The 17,741-nt window shown below is 38.2% G+C and overlaps 1 protein-coding gene across 1 annotated transcript in view; it reads left to right on the forward strand.

Annotated features, from left to right (window-relative positions):
- Positions 1-17,349, forward strand: part of CUNH3orf85 (chromosome unknown C3orf85 homolog) — a 38,978-nt gene extending 21,629 nt beyond the window's left edge. Inside the window, exons 2-3 of the mRNA XM_090286833.1 lie at positions 15,722-15,855; positions 17,260-17,349. Coding sequence (XP_090142959.1) covers positions 15,722-15,855; positions 17,260-17,349 — 224 coding nt within the window. The remainder of the gene's footprint in view (positions 1-15,721; positions 15,856-17,259) is intronic.
- Positions 17,350-17,741: the final 392 nt, after the last annotated feature.

The following is a 17,741-nucleotide window of genomic DNA, read 5'->3' on the forward strand; positions in this document are numbered from 1 at the left end:
CTAGGTTGATTTTTTAAAGACAAAAATAAACAGGCTTTATTCACAGACCAATTCTAAAGCATTGAGGAAAACAAACTATGTGTCGTGTTGTGGCTTTGAACATATTAGTGTTAATTGGATGTTTGTGGTCATTTTATTCTGAATTACGTGTTAAAATATTAACATGTTACTGTTGCTAAGAAGTCTATTTAACTACTGCACCAAAGAAGTGATCTGGTGTCCTTGAGCAAACAGGAAATTTAAATGCCTTTTAGAAACTGTAATACTTACATTGTACAGTTATGTAGAGATCTCAAGGTACTTCGTGAATGTGACTTCATTAACCTTTAGGACAAGCAGTAGCTCAGAGAAGTGGTGTTTTAAAGACAGATTAAGGAAAGCACTGGAGGGCAGATAATCTGCTGTCAAATTGGCCCAGTCACTCAGTGGTTTATATCTGAATTGAACTGAGAAGTCATTTGTTTTTCTTGTAACCAAAACTGAAGATACTCACAGACGTATGCATTATTCTTTCAGTTAAATCTCTGCAGTTTATAAAACTTTTGATGGAGATGCTTAAGTCAGAATAAATGTCTATTGTTAGGATAAGCTTGAGATCTCTGCAAAAAAAATTATGTACTTTTCTTGAGGTACACACACAAAAAAATAGATATATAGCTGTATCTAGATTATTTTTATATTTTATTCCTTTTTGCATTATTTAATTTATTTTTAATTATATTTTTCAATTACAGTTTACTTTCAATGTTATTTTGTTTTAATTTCAGGTGTAGAGTGTAGGGACTAACAATTATATACTTTGCAAAGTGTTCCCCTTGATATTTCAAGTACCCATCTGGTACCATACATAGTTATTACAAAATTATTGACTCTATTCACTATGCTGTACTTTACATACCCATGACTATTTTCTAACTACCAATCTGTACTTTTCAATCTCTTCATCTTTTTACCCACCCCTCAACCTTCTCACCTATGGCAACCATTAGTCTCTTCTCTGTATCTATGAGCCTGTTTTGTTTATTTTGCCTTTTTGATTTAACATATAGGTGAAATAATATGGTAATTGTCTTTCTCTCTCTGGCTTATTTCACTTGACCCAACACTCCCTAGGTCCATCCATGCTGTCACAAATGATAGGATCTCTTTCTTTTATATGGCTGAGTAATACTCCATTGTATATATGTCGTCGGCAGCTGTCCGTCTCAAGAGACGATGGTGTAGCTTCTTAAGAGTCTATCTGCACCGCCGAGAATGGCTGTGCAGTCCGACTCGGGAGTGACACGGTATCTGTCTCCTCCCGTGGTGAATCGACATCTTGCGATGACGCTGGAGTGTCCTCTCCAGTGAAGCTGAAGCTACAGAGCCTGGGCAGGGTGATATGGAGGGTCTGCTGTTGCCCATGCAGCAGACCCCCCCCCCTCTTCACAGCTGAAGGGTCCAAGGGAAAGACGGAGTCAATACAGCTTGGTTTCAGGTGCGCCGCAGGAGTTGCCGGTATTGACTACAACGTCAAACCGCCTTAGGGACTCCGGCTCCGGATTTTCTGTCGGGGTTTACTCCCTTAGCCTTTCCCCTGAAGAGGTATGCCGCAAGGCAGCGGAGGTTTTTTGGAGTCAGAGTTTTCCTTCTCTGATGTGCCCTGACTGGAAGATCGAACCAGCGACACTTAGCTCGCAGGCCGACGCTCAATCCACTGAGCCATACCAACCAGGGACTGTATATATGTACCATCACTTTTTTATACACTTCTCTACTGATGGAAATTTGGGTTGCTTTCTTATCTTTGCTGTTGTAAATAGCACGGCAAAGAATGTAAAGGTGTATGTATTTTTTGAATTAACGTTTTGGATTTCTTCAGCTATATACCCAAAAGTAGAAATGCAAGGTCATCAGGAGTTCCATTTCTATTTTATTTTTTACTTTTTTGGTGATTGGAATTTTTTTCTTTATGCCATAATTGTTTTTTTAATATACTTTATTGATTATGCTGTTACAATTGTCCCAATTTCTTTTCCCTTTGTTCCCCTCCACCCAGTGATATCCCTCCCTCCAGTGGGCCCCTACCTTAGTCCATGCCCACTGGTTGTGCATATAGTTCTTCTCAACATCTTCCTGTTTACTCCACTCCCTCCTACTATGCTTCTTAATTTTGTACCATTCCCCTCCCCTCCCCCTTCCCTGCTGACCTCCCCCCATAATGTTCCCCATACCCACTCTTTTCACACTCTTGTTGCCTGCTTAGTTTGCCTTTGTTTCAGTTCCCTAGCTTCTGTTGTTGGTTGTTGTGATACAGTTTTCATTTTAATGTTTATAGTTTTGATCTTCTTTCTCCTAAACCAGTCCCTTTAACATTTGATATAACAGTGGTTTGGATCTGACAAACTCCTTCAGTTTTACTTTGTCTTGAAAGCACTTTCTCTGCCCTTCTAGTCTGAATGACAGCTTCACTGGATAGATTAATCGTGGCTGTAAATTTTTGCTTTTCATTACTTAGAATATTTCTTGCCAGTCCCTTCTTGCCTGCAGGGTTTCTTTTGAGAAATCAGCTGATTGTCTTATTGGGACCCTTTTGTTCATAATTCTCTTCTTCTCTCTTGCTGCTTTTAAGACTGTCTCTTTATCTTTAATTTTTAACGTTTTGATTATAATGTGTCTTGGTGTGGTTCTCCCTGGGTTCAGTTTTTTTGGAACTCTCTGTGCTTCCTGGACCTATAAGTCTATTTGCTTCCCCAAGTTAGGGAAGTTCTGCTTCATTATTTTTTCACATAATTTTTAAATTTCTAGTTCTTCTTCACCTTCTGGTAACCCTATGATTCAGATATTGGCCCGCTTATAGCTGTCCCATAGGTTTCTGAGCCTCTCCTCATTTTCCCCACTTTTTGTTTCCTCTCTTTGCACTGGTTGACTGTTTGTTCCTTCCCTATGTTCCGATTTGTTGATTTGATCCCTGGTTTTCTTTCCCTCACCACTAGTTTTGTATGTGTTTTTGTTCATTTCAGCAGGACTAGCCTTCATTCCTTCCCCATTTTGTTTAAGATCTGCTGTCAGGTCTGTAAGCATTTGTATAACCAAAGCTCTGAACTGTGCCTCAGAAAGATTTCCTATCTGCTGCTTCATTAGATTAGATATTTGCTGTCTGGTCAGCTGTGTCACCGGGATCTCTATCATGATCTGTGCCATCCTGAGACTTTTGTTTACCTGTGCTTCCTGGGCAGGGCTGTCACACATTCTACTCTATGGGGGGCAGAGCCCCATGCACTTATCACTACCAGGTGACCCTTCTCACCACACTGTGGCATTTTCTGTGGGGATGGGGGTTCAAGATTGATTCCTGCAATTCACTCTCCAATGAGAGACTGGGAGCCTCCTCCTCCATCCCCACCCACTCCGGGCCTCACAGTCCAAAGGAATGGGGGTCATCCTTCCCCAGTGTTGGAATCGCTAGCTGACAGGTCTGGTCTGCAGCCAGGGGTGCTCCCTAGGTGCTTCTTGCCTCCTCTTAAACACAGATGTCTGTGCTTACCACCGTCCCGCCGCCATCACCACTGCCACTGCCACCAGCACAGCTTGACGTCTTTGCCCCAGCTTCACCCCTCCTTCCCATCTGGATGAGCACCACTTCTTTATAACTTCATATGTTGGACTTCCATTTATTTTCTGGAATTTCTGGTTATTTCTAGTTTTGGGGTAGTTGTATTCCTTCTTAGCTGTGGAGGGAGATGGAGTGTGTCAGTCTAGGTCTCCATCTTGGCTGGAAGTCTACTGTGTGTGTGTGTGTGCCTCTGTGCCTTAGGTAGAGCTGTCACTCCTCTTATGTTTAAGGGGTGGAGCCTTAGGGATTTTTCAGTACAGGGGGACCTGTTTCCCCACATTCTGGCGCTGTATGTGGGGGAGGGGTCTGAGAGGGAACGATGCCGCTTGTCCAGCACTCGCCCCTTTTACCTGCACCTCTCCCACTTATGTATGAGACTGGTGCCTCTCCAGCTGTCTCCCTGGCCATTGTTCCCAAAGTGGATGGGTCTGCAGATATTCTAGGACCGTGGGGGGCCCCCTAAACAAGAGGACTCTGCTGAGAGACCGGCAGTCTCTGCCTCTGCCCAAACCACCACAGGTTTGCACAGTCAGAGCAATGAGGCTTGATTTTCCCTGGTGCTGGGACTGTGAGCTTTCACAGTTTGGTGAAGAGCTGAGAATGCTCCCCAGGTTTCCCTACTGACTTTTTTAAAACATGTAACTGTGCTTTCCGCCAGCCTGCCACTGCCGCCACTGCTGTCACCACCACACTGCATCCTCTCCGCCCTGGTTCCGCCCCTCCTACCTCTCTGGATTAGTATTTCTTCTTTATATCTTTTTTTGCTGGACTTCCATGCAATCTGATTTTCTGGAACTTCTGGTTGTTTCTAGTTTTGAGGTAATTGTACTTCTTAGTTGTGGAGGGAGATGCAGCATATCTGTCTATGCTGCCATCTTGGCTGGAGGTCCCATTTTTTATATTTTTGAGGAACCTTTACACTCGCTTCCATAGTGCTGCATCAATCTGCATTCGCACCAACAGTACACTATACCTAGACAATTGAGGTATGTACACATATACATATATATGTGTTTGTGTATATATATAATTAGCCATTTATGCCAAAGCTTGTGAATAATTTTTTAGTATATTTTATTGATTATGTTGTTACAGTAGTTGCATTTTTTTCCCCTTTGCTCCCCTCCATCCCGTACCCTTCTTCCCTACAGCAATCCCGCCACCCTTAGTGCATGCATATAAGTTCTTTGGCTTCACCCTTTCCTATATTATTCTTAACTTCCCCTCTGTCTATTTTGTACCAGCCAACTATGCTTCTTAATCCCTGCTCCATTTTCCCATTGCTCCCCTTTCCCCTCTCAGCTGATAACCCTCCAAATGATCCCCATACCTATGATTCTGTTCCTATTCTGGTTTGCTTAGCTGGATTTTGTTTTTATTTTTTTAGATTCACTTGTTGATAGTTGTGTGTTTGTTGTCATTTTAATATTTATAATTTTGATCTTCTTTTTCTTAAGTAAGTCCCTTTGACATTTCATATAATGATGGCTTAGTGATGATGAACTCCTTTAGCTTTACCTTGTCTGGGAAGCACTTTATCTGCCCTTCCATTCTAAATGATAGCTTTGGTGGATAGAGTAATCTGGTCCTTGCTTCTCATCACTTTGAATACTTCTTGCCAGTCCCTTCTTGCCTGCAAAGTTTCTTTTGAGAAATCAGCTGAGAGTCTTATAGGCACCCCTTTGTAGGTAACTCTGCTTTTCTTCTGCTGCTTTAAAGATTCTCTCTTTACCTTGAAACTTTGGCATTTTAATGATGATGTGTATTGATGTGGTCCTCTTTGGCTCTAGCTTGTTTGGGACTCTCTGTGCTTTCTGGACTTATATGTCTATTTCCTTTGCCAAATTCAGGAAGTTTTCCTTTATTATTTTTTCACATAAGCTTTGAATTTCTTTCTCTTCCTCTTCTCCTCTGGCACCCCTATGATTTGGATGTTGGCACATTTAAAGTTGTTTCAGAGGTTCCTAAGCCTCTCCTCACTTTTTTCAATTCTTGTTTCCTCATTCTGTACTGGTTGACTGTTTTTTTCTTCCTTATGTTCCAAATCATGATTTGAATCCTGATTTCCTTCCCATCACCTTGGTTTTTTGTGGATTTTCCTTCGTTTCATTTAGTATAGTCTTCACTTCTTTCCTTATGTGTTTGCCATACTTAAGTATATCTGTCAAGCCCGTGAGCATCTTTATCACCCGTGTTTTGAACTCTATATCTGTTAAGTTGACTATCTCCTCATCTGTTAGGTGGGCTATCTCCTCGTTGCTTAGTCCTCCTACTGGAATCTTGATCCATTCCCTCTTTTGAGCCATACTTCTCTATCTCCTAATCTTCACAGACTCCTGTGTTTGTTTGCCTCTGTGTCTTAGATGGGGCTGTTGCATCTGTTACTTTATAATGGACAGAGCCTTAGATATTCTTCAGTATGAATGATGTGATTCACCATGTTGTGGCACTGTATGTGGGGGAGATGTCTGAGAGGGAACAATGCCGCTTGCTCAGCACTTGTCCCTTTTCCAGGCACTTCTCCCATTTCCATATGGACTGGCACCTCTCTAGCTGTTGCCCTGGCCATCATTCCTAGAGTGGGTGGGTCTGCAGACATTCTAGGAGCATGGGGGCCCTTTAAACAAGCAGACTCTACTGAAGGACCAGCAGTTTCTTCCTCCACCCCAACCCCCACTGGTTTGCACAGTTGGAAGCAATGAGGCTTTATTTTTCCTGGCATTGGAACCATGTGCAGTCTGGTCTATAGCTTGGAGGCCTCCCCTGGTGTCCCTCCCTACTTTTTAAAACATGTGACTGTGCTTTCTGCCAGCCTGACACTGCCAATGCTACACTCACCACCACACCACGTCCTCTTCACCCTTGCTCTACCCCTCTTACTTGTCTGGATGAGTGTTTCTTTTTTATATCTTTCTTTGTTGGACTTCCATGGAGCTCAATTTTCTAGAACTTATGTTTGTCCCTAGTTTTGAGGTAGTTGTATTCCTTCTTAGTTGTGGAGAGAGACACAGAGTGTCTGTCTAGGCCTCCATCTTGGCTGGAAGTCTCGCTTATGAGTAATTTTAATAAAAAGTTTTAATTATCAATATTGCACTTTTAGCAAGCCAAGTGTCGCTGGTTCGATTCCCAGTCAGGGCACATGACTAGGTTGCACATCAGGTCCCCAGTTGGGGGAACAAGTGAGAGGCAACCACACAGTGATGTTTCTCTCCCTCTCTTTCTCCTCTCCCCTCTCTCTAAAAATAAATAAACAAACAAACAAACAAACAAACAAATAAATAAGTCATTTAAAAAAAACATTGCACTTTTATTTGGGACATGTTTAAATGAATTATTTAGAAACTTTTATCCAAGGTATTATAAAGCAATTATTGTCACACCAAGTTACAGCCCATATCTTCAGATAAAAATTGTGAGGCTGGCTCTGTTTAAGTGAGTGTCTGAGAGCACGGTGCAAATTGAAGCCATGGTTTAAGTATAATCCATCAGTATAAAACTTTGCCTTGACTGCTGATCCATGCAGTTGATTTTAGAGTAGATGACAGTGTATGACCACAAGGCTAAAAGCACCACATCTGGTCACACCTGTGAACACTTCAGGGTCAAAAATATCTGGCAAAAGGAAAACGGTTCTGCAAAAAAACTTTTGTGGACTTTTTTTTAACAAGTTGGAATTAACTTTCACTCCATCTGAGATAGAAATATGTCTACCTGTAAAAACAAGTGCTTCGACTGAGTTCACCGAATAAGTGAATAGATGAATGAATACATTTATGTAATTGAAGTTCATGAAATTACAAGTTGAGATCAGAAACTAAGGTAAGGAGACCATTGACACTGCTGGGTTGGCCCTTCAGATCTCAGGAAAGAAGACTATTGCTTTCAGACTGAAGAAACTGAAGTCTTTAGAACCAAATTCGTTCATTACACCAATACTAGTTTAACTGACATTTTCTAAATCATACAGCTCTAAATTTTGAAATCATAACTTGAATCAACCTTCTTTGCTTCTCCTTTCTCCCTTTTTTGTATAAGAATGTAGCCTATTTATTTACTCCTTCTTGGAGCCCTTCTGCTTATCGTAAGAAAGTAAGCATTTAAAAATGTTGTTTGTTTCTCTTATTAAAAATAGTTTTCTCTATCAGATTAGTTGTCTAACATTTTACTTTCATCTAGAACTTAATTTGAAGTAAATAGAGAAAAGATCTAATTATCTATTTTCCTAATGGGAATGCTGACACCAAAAAGTGATAAAGAGCCTTACTCAAGTAATTAAGTTTATAAGCAGAGTCCCCAAATTATTTTATTGATTTTCTCAAAATAGTAACTTCTACACATTGGAAATGACTCCCTAGTCAGGGAATTAGAAGTCTGAGTGTCATCATTTGTTTATGAAACAAAGCAACTCTTTAGCATTTAGGTCAAGAATTGCTTTCTCCTATAATTAAACAGCAAATATTACTACTACTACTTTAAATCTTTATTATATGTCAGGAATGTCCATATGTGACTTTAGTTCAACTCTCAGAATCACTCTACAAATAGACATTATGATTCTCATTATACAAAAAGGAAACTGAGGCTTAGATATGATAAATGACCAAACTACACTGTTAATCAATAGTGGATGCTGACTCACATCCAAATGCTACATCCTGTTCTTCCTAGAAAACAAAACTCTTTTTTCTACAAACTGTCCCCTCAGGCACTACAATGCTAGGTATGGAGTATGCAGAAATGGGAGAGGCAACAGGGCGCACCAAGACCTCCTCCTGAAAAAGTAATAGAGACCTCCTCCTGAAAAAGTAATAGAGTCATGTTGTAGCCATTGGTTCCACAAGAAAAGGTCAGGAATTGGGGGCTGGGTGACTATCTGAGGAAATAGAGCCAAACCAGGATATTATCAAAGACTTTCTATGACAGATCCTAGTTGAACTGAGGGTAAAAAGAAGTCCTAAACTCAATATGTTCTACCTTGATAGGGCATTTATTAAAATCAAAGAGCTTCATTTCACATAAAGAGGAAATATGGAAAATGAAACATACCAAATGTTCCACTTGGTAAGAAACCAATTCTTGTGGTTGATTCATGTATGAAAAAATTTGGGGAAGGGACCTACTGTTGATCTGTGATCAGAACTATCTATAAAGTACAAGCATGTCTTCTGGTTTTAGACAGAGGAAAGATCAAACTGTCTCTCTGGTATAGTTTCAGCTCTTGTTTTTTAATCCACAGTTAGTAACCAAGGCCAATTTTTCTTAAAATGTGCTTGTTTGTTTGTTTGTTTGTTTTAGTTTGTTTTCTTTTGTCAAGAGCTGTTAAGCTCACATTTCTTCCCCAGGACCCCATTTTTGCCATCTCTTTCATGGAAGAAATGACCCTTTCCGGTCAGGCTTGGAGTCCTCCAATTTCTTGGAGAGTCCATATTCCCTTATACACTTTGGTTTCTGTTTATGAGATTTTGTTCTTAATTTTACCTACTCACCTTGACTTAAGGTTGATTAATGCTCTGAAGAAAGTGGGTATAGTAAGAATAACCTGGAAAATAATTTGGTTGGACAAAAAATGTCATTGCCTATTACTAGATGCATTGAGCATGCTGAATGTTGTAGAAAAACTGTTTTCCTACTGGCATGGAATCATTTGTCATGGCATTAGAGTTGGGAATCCCATCAACACACATAATCACGTAAAATGCTGCCTTTCATGAGTTACAAATTTCTCTGTCTACAAGATTAAAAACCAATAAAATATATGCTGACTCCAAAATATATCCCAGGGAATTATGTGGCCACAAGAGTGAGTGTGAATGTGGCTGTATGTTTGTGACTGAGAGCAGGTTAAAACAGATTGAAGTTTCTGTTTACGTTTCAAAGTACTGAACACATCAGCAATTGTAACATCAATGAAGCTAAAAGTTCCTGAGTTAAAAGTTCAGTTACAAAGCATTTTATTAACAGATAGTTTAACATGATGCTGAGGATTTGAGAGCTGGTCCCACAGTTCAGTGTCTCTTTCTTTTTCCCAGTTCATGTCCATTAAAGCTCTTTGCTTTCTCTTTTTTTACTCCCGATTTTTGTCATGTTCCTTCTTTCCATGCCTTCTTACATTTTGCAACCTCCCTTCCTTTTCCTCTCCTTCCTTTGATTTTTTTCCCCTTGACTTCTCTCTTATCTTCTTTTCCTTTTTCACATTTTTTTCCTCACCACCCAAATTTTTACCTCTCATTCTCTCTCTCTGTCACTAATTTTAATCTGAATTATAGCAAAGTGAGAGAAATCATTCTATTAAATACAACTCTTTTATCTTCCACCATTAATTTTTGGTCAATAACTAAAATGTAGAATGAAAAGGAAAAAAATAACTATCTTATTATTTGTGGGAAAAATGATTTATTTAAGACAAAGAATAAAATATTCAAGCCTACAATATATGAACCTAAACATAAATATTTTAATCTCTCACAAAATTATAAAATTTCTCTTATATTTTTAGAGATCTTTGAAAATGTTACCATATTGCCAGGATGTCTGTGTATCTTTTTCTCCTTATTCTCTTTTGTACTTACTTCCTAGTGACCATTTATACTTCTAGTACTTAATTTATGTGCACGCATAATTTCCTGGGTACTTATTTTATTTTTTTAAGACATAAATAATTTAAGGGCAGGGACTGAGACTCAGTCCAATAAATAGTAAATAATAAAGGTTATTCTCTCATTGCTTAGACTGAGTGCTAAGTGCTTTATTTCCAGTATCCCATCACTAAATGTTTTGAACTTCTGACAGGACTTAGTGCTTATTCTTCATCTCCTCTCTAGTACCAGGTATCAGGTAACACTACAAATACCAGTATCACCTGGCCCCCAAGGAAAAGTTCTACTGTAAGCCTATCCTGTGAACCTGGCAAACATTTTGTGTCCTCTGCCCCAGCTGAATCCCAACACATTTACTTCACATACATTGTCAATCACATGAGGGAGAAAGTCACAGTCATGGCTTGGAGTGCCCTGGTCTACGCTCTTTTATTTTTCCTGTGTCTTAGTGAAGCTCTGAGACAACAGACCTGTTAGGTTCTCTCTGATATATAGCACTCCCATTCTTTTTCCTGGTTTTATTCAGGCTGAGAAATAGACCAAGATGATTATAGAAGATAACCCATTTTCTTTATTACTGAGAAAGACCAATGGGAATATTTGACATAGTATAGGTACATAAAGGCCCTGATAACTGAACCCACAATTTGGTAAATTTCATATCTGATTTTAGGTTGCAGAATCAGAACAGAAAATATGTCGTCTGAGGGCAGCCCACTCTCCAGAGGAAGAAGGAAGAGCAGGCTGGACAGGACGACTTATGCCTCTTGGATTTACCAAATTAAATGAGGCACTTCCCCTTCCAAGGGGAAGAGTATATAAAAGGGAAAAGAGAGGCCTAGGATGACTCCAGATGAACTCCCTTTGTATGGGAAGGAAACAGGCATTTGCCATCATTCTGTTCTTAAGTTTCACATTCATTCCCATTGATCTTTTTAGTGTATAGGTTCCTACGACAAGTATCATTTTCATGGTCCTGTGTATTGTATATTGACTATTCAGTAATTTCTCCACTATCCAATTGAAAGTTTTTTTTTCAGCCTTTCCTGGGTGATGGCAATATAGGGAATCTTACCACTTTTAATTATATGGCACCCATTACTCCCACACTGCTCATCAGCCTATGATGTGCACGCATCTCTTTGTGCATAGTATGAATATGTTTTTATTTGTTTTCCTTAATTACTGGACAGGTTTATTTTTACTTCTCTTTCACTTATTTCTGTCTCTTCCAGTGCTGAATTTCTCAGCATGTAAAATCCTTGAGGGTAGTAGGAGCTGTGCCCACTTAGCATATCCTATATGCTTCCAATGACATAATACCATGCAGTTTCATTTAATGACTTATTTGTTATCAATACATGTCAGTTAAAAACATTAGAGTTGGAAGAGACCTTAGAGATGATACAATGCAGCCTCATCTTACAGAACAGAAAATGGAAGTGCAGGAATAAAAAGTGGCTGGGTGATTAACTAGTCACTGCCAGGCCAGGATAAGACTTTGAATCTCTGATCTTCCTTGGCTTGTGTGAAGAGAGCTGTGATCTCAAATATCTCCATACTCTGAAGTGTCTGCCTTATTGCTACTGTACAATATTTTCTGCAGAAGATATTCAAGAATGGTTTTGATAGTAGAACTAAGTTTGACAGTCCTTATTAAAACTGAGTATGATACAGGATGAAAGAAAGGAGGGTGTGCAGGGGGTTGGAAAGAAAGAGAAAAATGTATTTTTATAGATTATGATGATAAAGTTTAATAAAGGTATTAACCTGATTCATATTGCCTACATTTAAAAAACTCACCTATTTAGTAGCCAACAAAGTAATAAAATTCAGGGTTCGATTTTCAAACCCCAGCAGTATTAAATAGGCTTGCAAACACAAAACTCTGATGTTGCTCTCACTAACTTTCAAGGATGATCTGGCAGAATGAAAAAGGGAGGAGAAATTTCTCAAGCAGAGAGGGTAATAGCATGCCCTTCTATATTACTTACATTTTATTTCCAGTCTGCCATTGACTTACTATGTGACCTTGAGTAAGTCATTTCATCTCCATGCATCCATTTTCTCATTTGTAAAGTAGGATAATAAATACTACTTTCCGTCTCTCTCCTGGGTGATGTTATTATCACTATCAATTAATATTTATTGGATGCCTGTTGGTCGCATAATGCTGAGGTAAGAGCTTTATTCTGGGGGGTGGAGTGGGAAGCCAGAGGAGATGATATGAGTGAAATATTTTCCATGAGCAAAAACAGTAGATTTACAAAAGACACCATTATTAGAGCTTAAAATAGTTAGATAGATTGGGCTGATATTTTAAAGTATGCTTCTTGGCCAAGATTTATGTAATAACAATTTTTTTTTTGTTTTTTTAGTGATTATACAATGCAACAGGATAATGATGGTGAAAAATACTGGTTTTACTTTTTGAGGATTCTAAATAACACTTAAGAATCAGTGTGTTTTCTTTTTTTAGCTATAACTTATATCCTAAGCATAATTTATCTAGAAATATTTATAAGATATGGAAGGTATCAAATTTACTTTACCTAGCCACTCTCTTTGTTTTAAAAAACAACTTTTATAAAACAGAATAACTACACATTAAACATGTAACATTGTATAACACTTTTTCTTCAAAGGAAATGAAATCTGAAAAGTTATCTATTAACACATTCCAGCTAAAACCAAAACTTTAATGCTGGTCAATCTACACTAGTCAGCCCAAATGAATGAGTTTCCTATTCCCTCCAAATCCATTCTGTCTTCCTATCCCTCAGTCACTTACCTGATTCAGACCCTAGTTATCTGTCATCTGGACTATTCAAGGAACCTCTGGCCTCCTTTCACTCACTCTGCTCTCTTCCTTTTACCATCTGTCCTCCATACCACTGACAACCAAGTTTTCATAAGTAAATCTTAAACAGATAAACAAAATGCTGGCATATACAAACACAATATTATTTAGCCTTAAAAAGGAATGAAATGCAGACATATGCTACAACAGGTATAAACCTTGAAGATATTTTACCATGGGCAACAGCAGACCCTCCATATCACCCTGCCCAGGCTCTGTAGCTTCAGCTTCACTGGAGAGGACACTCCAGCGTCATCGCAAGATGTCGATTTAACACGGGAGGAGACAGATACCGTGTCACTCCCAAGTCGGACTGCACAGCCATTCTCGGCGGTGCAGATAGACTCTTAAGAAGCTACACCATCGTCTCACGAGACGGACGGCTGCCGACGACGACGACGGGATTTTACCAAGTGAAATAAGTCAGACACCAAAGGACAAATATTACATGATTCCCCTTATATATAAGGTACCTAGAATAAGCAAACTCATAGAGTCAGAAAGTACAAGATGGTTACCAGGGGCTGGGGGAGAGGATAATGGGAGTTATTACTTAAAGAATACAGAGTTTCTATTTGAGGTAATAAAAAAATTCTGAAGATAGTGATGATGGTTGCACAACATTGTGAATACACTTGATACCACTGACTTGTATAATTAAAAATGGTTAAAATTGTATGTTTTGTATTATGTGTATCTTATCACAATAAAACAGGAAAGTTTTAAAGTAAAACTGGTCTTATCATTTTCTGGTACAGAAATGATGATTATTTACAGAATAAAGTCCAAACTCCTTGGTATGACAGTAATAATCCTTCAGAATCAAGCTCCAGATTATTTTTCCAACATTATCTTTGGCATGTCTACACCACAGAGATATCTTTCAATTTACATTGGCAAAGTAAGGGTCATTGAACCTGAACTTTATCTTGGTCCTCTGTTCCCGGGCTCTTTCATCTAGTATTTTGCACCGAGAGGCAGCCTGATTGATGTATGATATCCAGAGAGGCTGTCATTTTCAAAAGGCACTCGATTGTAACTAGAGGTTACTGGATTGACAAATAAAACTAGAAATAATAGGGCTGATAACTAAAACCCTGCTTAGAGCTCAAGGCCAAGCGTGGGAAAGCATGAGATCTTAGAGATTACATAAATAATGACTGTTTCTTTTTTTCTATAAATGCATAAGATTATTATTATTATTATTTTTGTTATCTGGCCCCAAGCATTCCTGTCTCAGAGTCATAATATAGTGCAGTGGCTCTGAAGGGAAAATTTCTTCTCCACCTCCTACTAGCTGTGTGACCTTGAACATATTTTTTAACTTTTCTGTGACTTTGTTTCCATGTCTGCAAAATGAAATGATTGACAATGGTACTTCTTAGGTTTGTTGTAAATAAATTAACACAGGTAAAGTATTTAGTACCATGTTCAATAAATGTTAGCTAAGATTATTAATATTTGTGAATATTTTTGTTTTCAGACATTGGTCTTATAGATCCCCAATGACTTTTGCTCTCATCATTTCAATAGCTTAAAATTGAAGGTTTTGCCCCTTCTCCTATCATGCTAATTTAATCTTTTCTTCAAGGAATAGGTTAAGCAATTTCCTGACAGTAAAAATGTCTACTTGTGTACCAATGCCCCAGTGCTCAATAACACAACTTTCTCCAAAACTCCTTTAGCACAATCAAATCTTGTGTTGCTTTGTTTTCTTTTGTATCTTGGAACTTTTCTTTCCCACTCCTATAGAGGAGAAGTTTCATATGTCATAGCTCACTGTACCCTAGTCCGTACAAGGCATTGGTCAATAGAGGTCTGTTAATGATGAAGCTGTAAAGTGCCTAACATAGCATTGCTTACAATTAGATTTGTAATAAATGCTTCTTTATCACAAGCAGTAAACAGATTATATTGTTACATATAGGTCAAGGGTGTATTTTCCTTTATATTGATTCAAGTTACAACTCTGAACATGATTGCATTTTATTTAGAAATAAAAACACAATATAGACTATTAAAATTGTAAGATCCTAAAGAATTCTGGATTTAAAAATTATATTTTTTTCTTTATCCTGAAGCAGGAAGGAGATAGAAAATACAAGCCTGTTGGATTTAATGATGGCTCTATCAATACTAACGGTTTTAACTACAGTGCCAGATTTGGGAGCAGTCTACTTTAAACTGAAATATAGGTTCTATTTCAGAAGGCTAGGAAAACAAGAATAAGATTGCTGACTTCCAAGTTTGAGCCAGGTAGTTTATGTCTTAATTTATCCAGTCCTTACAGTAATCCAATGTTATTTTGTTACTGTTATTGTTATTATTGTACCTCTTTACATACAAGAAAACCAGAGCTCAGAGAAATTAAACAACTTGATTTAAAAAAATGGTAGAGCTGGCATTTGATTCGAGGTCTGTGGGTTCTCATACAATACAGAGAGAAGCTCTGAAAGCCTTCTTCATCCACTGTACAACATTAGCTCTCATGCTGTACCATATACAGATCACATAGGCTAGTGACAGTACAATGGTGGTAAAGGGCTTTTCCATGTTTCCTTCTCAGGCACTCATTCTCCCGAAGACCACAGCTGTATCTTTTTAAGAGGAAACATTGAGGTGTAAAGTATTGTCCTAAAAGATGCTGTACTCTTGAACTCTGAATTACAGGAGCATTGGGAGCACCGTTTTTATTAGAAGACCCAGCAAACCAGTTCCTACATTTCAAAAGACACACATATTTGCAGGATTACTGGGACCCAAATCACAGTCTGACTTTGTGGGAAAACACATTGGCTGATCAGGTATTTGCATTAGAAACAAATGACCCTTCAGCAACTATCTTTTTAAATAGGCATCACATCAGGGGGCATTAACACACTACCAGCCTAGCCCTGACTTTTTCTCTCTTTCTGCCCTGAGCTATACCTGCCCTTTCCTCTCAATTAAGTTCTTTTGTCTGGTGAACTCCACATCCTCCTTCAAGGCTAAGATCAAAGGTTCCCTCCTTTCTGAAGCCTTTGCCTACTTTCTAGTGAGGCATTTGTCCTTCCTTCTTCTCTCCCCTTTGCATCCTGTTCACATGTGAATAGCTCGCAAAATGTCACACTGGAATTATTTGTCTCGTGCACCCAGCCTCCTTACCTAGGCTACAAAGGTAAAGTGCATGTCTTATACATCAAAATAATTATTCTCGGGAGCTCCTAAAATGACTGCTATGGAGTCAAGTCTCAATAAATTTTTACATGTTTGGGTAAGTGAGTGGATGGATCATGGTCACATTTTAGTTCCTGTTCAACAGCTAATTTCCTTCTGTGATAATTATCCAAGTCTTTCATGTCATTTCATTTGCTTGCCTTTTATACATTTTCCTATTCATTTGTAGTCTCACTCCAAGAGAAATAAAGAAGAAACTTTCATTCACCAGTTTTATTTCACTTTTTTCATTACAAAACTCTTTGAAACTCCAGACAAACTAAAATTGCTAAATTATCTAAGGATTTCAATCAGTCATGATTTCCCTCTTAAAACTCAGCAATTTAGAAAACAAAGGTATATAACAATTAATTCCTTCACTGACTTGTTCCTTCTTTCTTTCCACATATATTAGGTTCTCACCTACACCAAGTATAAGGGTTTATAAAATTGTTTTAAAAATTGAATTTCCTTGTTTTCCTGGGTCCTATCCTTCCTCTACATACCTGGGCTTTAACTGGTTTAGCAAGATTGGCTTGGTTCTGCTTAGCATTTGCTGATTGAAATCACCAGCTTGAATAATGCATCTAATTCTTAGCCTATTTTTCTCCAACAGGCATCATTTAGAGGTATTAAAACAAGACCTTGTTTATTTGGCCAATAAAATAATTACATAAACTGGAAGACTGTGTCCTCTTTATGGAAAATTCAATTTTTCAAGTACCCTTCTAACTATAATTGTAGACCAGTGCTGCAATCAACTGACAGATACTGTACTGTAACAAGACTCTACCACATTGATTCATATCATGGCACCACAATTATTGCAAAACACTTCAGCAGTAAAATAAACAGATTACTAGAAGTGTTGAAAACCAAACCTTAATTGAAATTATTCTTCGATTGTATTTCTCTCAATCTTTTAGAGAATATTTGTATGATAATCAGAGTAATTGATACAATGTGTGTTCTACACACTCAGAGATCATGACTTGAGTTTCCTGTTATTGCAGGCTCTTGAAACATGGACTGCTTTGAAAAGAACAGCACAGTATTATCTGCATGTGAATACCTTCAGCTCTGACATACCTTCTGCCCAGTGAATGTGCTTTGTTGGTTAAACCAGGACAGCAAAAATGGTGGAAGTCAGCATGGCAATGCACCAAAACCAAGGGCTTCAACTGACGGAAGGCATATAAATGCTTGTCATTTACTAGATTATTATGTTGGCCTCATGGAGATGTTGAACAAGTAAATATAAAAATTTATTAGTTACCTAGAATTTGAAGTTTTCCATAAATGGTAGGTAACAAGAAATAAAATTAAAAAGACAGTATAAGAAAGTAATAACATTTATCAAAAAGGACTTTTATGGAAAAAATAGGCTTTTTTTAAAAGCTGTGTCATTAAAACTCTCTATTCATAGCTATTGCTTTCTATTGCTTCTTCATTGTAGTTTACTTTTTAATTCAAAAAAGAGGGATTTCTCAAATGG

This window comes from Furipterus horrens, unplaced genomic scaffold, assembly GCF_987537825.1.
Source record: "Furipterus horrens unplaced genomic scaffold, mFurHor1.1.pri manual_scaffold_1, whole genome shotgun sequence".
Lineage (NCBI taxonomy): Eukaryota > Metazoa > Chordata > Mammalia > Chiroptera > Furipteridae > Furipterus > Furipterus horrens.